Genomic DNA, 1,402 nt, shown 5'->3' on the forward strand with positions numbered 1-1,402 from the left:
GTAATTTAGATGATTATGTTGGTATCATTAGTCATGATTATGTATACACCCACGATGCATTTTTACTATTTACTTTGCAACTTCTGGTAACTGTTTCCATCAATCTAATTTATATTCCTCCCAGTCATCTCCCTCCCTTGCACAAATTTACTGACTCTCCAGTGTGTGCTTTAGAAAACAATATTGTTTTATTACTACCAGCAGGAGTGGCCTGCATGGGGTGGTGGGTGCACTGGGCTCAGGGTATGTGTGGGCTGTGAGGGGTAGATGATAATTGGGAAGCTGAAGGAAAGGGAGTGGGCCAGGCCCAAAGGCTCCTCTGATTTACTTCTGGGAAGAGGTAGACTTAATAAAGGAGTCATGGCAAGCTAGGGCCAGGCCGCCAATAGGATTAAGAAATTCTTGGAAATCTAGCTGTCCATCAGAGTCGAGGTCCAGCTTCTTCATCATGCGGTCAAGGACACCAGGGTCCTTCTGGTTCTTTGTGAAGGCACCCAGCTCTGTATTCATGAAGATAAGGAACTCGGCCTTGGAGAGTTTGCTGTTGTTACCGTCCCTTCCAGCATGCTTTTGGAAAACAGCAATCAGAGACTCGATGCACCTTTCAGTCTCTGTAGGGCTGGATATTTTTGCCATGTTTGGAGCGGAGCGAAGCACGAGGCTGTGAGTGAGGAGAGGCGAGGCAATCACTCTTTTGGAAGCTTTAAATCCCAGTTTCAATCTTAGTGCTTGTGATTGGTCTGTTTTTATTTTTTATTTTTTTCCTGGTTTAGTCTTGGGAGATTGTACCTTTCGAAGAATTTGTCTGTTTATCTAGGTTGTCCATTTTATTGGCCTATATTTGCTTGTAGCAGTCTCTTACAATCCTTTGTATTTTTGTGGTGTCCCTTGTAAGTTCTCCTTTTTCATTTCTAATTTTATTGATTTGAGCCCTCTCCCTTTTTTTCTTGATGAATCTGACTAAAGCTTTGTCAGTTTTATTTTTCTTTTCAAAGAACCATCTTTTAGTTTCATTGATCTTTGCTATTGTTTTCTTTATCTCTATTTTGTTTATTTCTGCTGTGATCTTTATGATTTCTTTCCTTCTACTAACTTTGTGGGGTTTTTTTTTTCTTTCTCTAGTTGCTTTAGGTGTAAGGTTAGGTTGTTCATTTGAGATTTTGGATGTAGGGTATCTTTTTTGGTAGGGTCTAGCATTTTTCTGTAGGTGGTAGTTCAGTAGTTAGTTGTGATTGTGGTGTTTCTTTAAGAACGGTTGAGCCCATGTCCTTCTACTCTGCCATCCTGTCTCCACCAGTGATCTCATGTTATTTTGATTATTGTAGCTTTGTAGTATAGTCTGAAGTCAGCAAGGGTGAATATTTCTAGCTTTGTTCTTTTTTCTCAAGATTGCTATGATAAT

General features: G+C 40.1%; 1 protein-coding gene across 1 annotated transcript; it reads right to left on the reverse strand.

Annotated features, from left to right (window-relative positions):
• Nucleotides 1–324: 324 nt before the first annotated feature.
• On the reverse strand, nt 325–636 carry LOC133082441 (protein S100-A11-like). The gene has a single exon (XM_061179037.1). It carries the CDS (start codon nt 634–636, stop codon nt 325–327), a length of 312 nt encoding a protein of 103 aa, XP_061035020.1.
• Between the last annotated feature and the right edge of the window lie 766 nt (nt 637–1,402).

This window comes from Eubalaena glacialis, chromosome X, assembly GCF_028564815.1.
Source record: "Eubalaena glacialis isolate mEubGla1 chromosome X, mEubGla1.1.hap2.+ XY, whole genome shotgun sequence".
NCBI classification, from domain to species: Eukaryota; Metazoa; Chordata; class Mammalia; order Artiodactyla; family Balaenidae; genus Eubalaena; species Eubalaena glacialis.

Excerpts from the sequence above, each read along its gene's own strand:
- LOC133082441 (XM_061179037.1), bottom strand. The coding sequence starts at position 636 with ATGGCAAAAATATCCAGCCCTACAGAGACTGAAAGGTGCATCGAGTCT.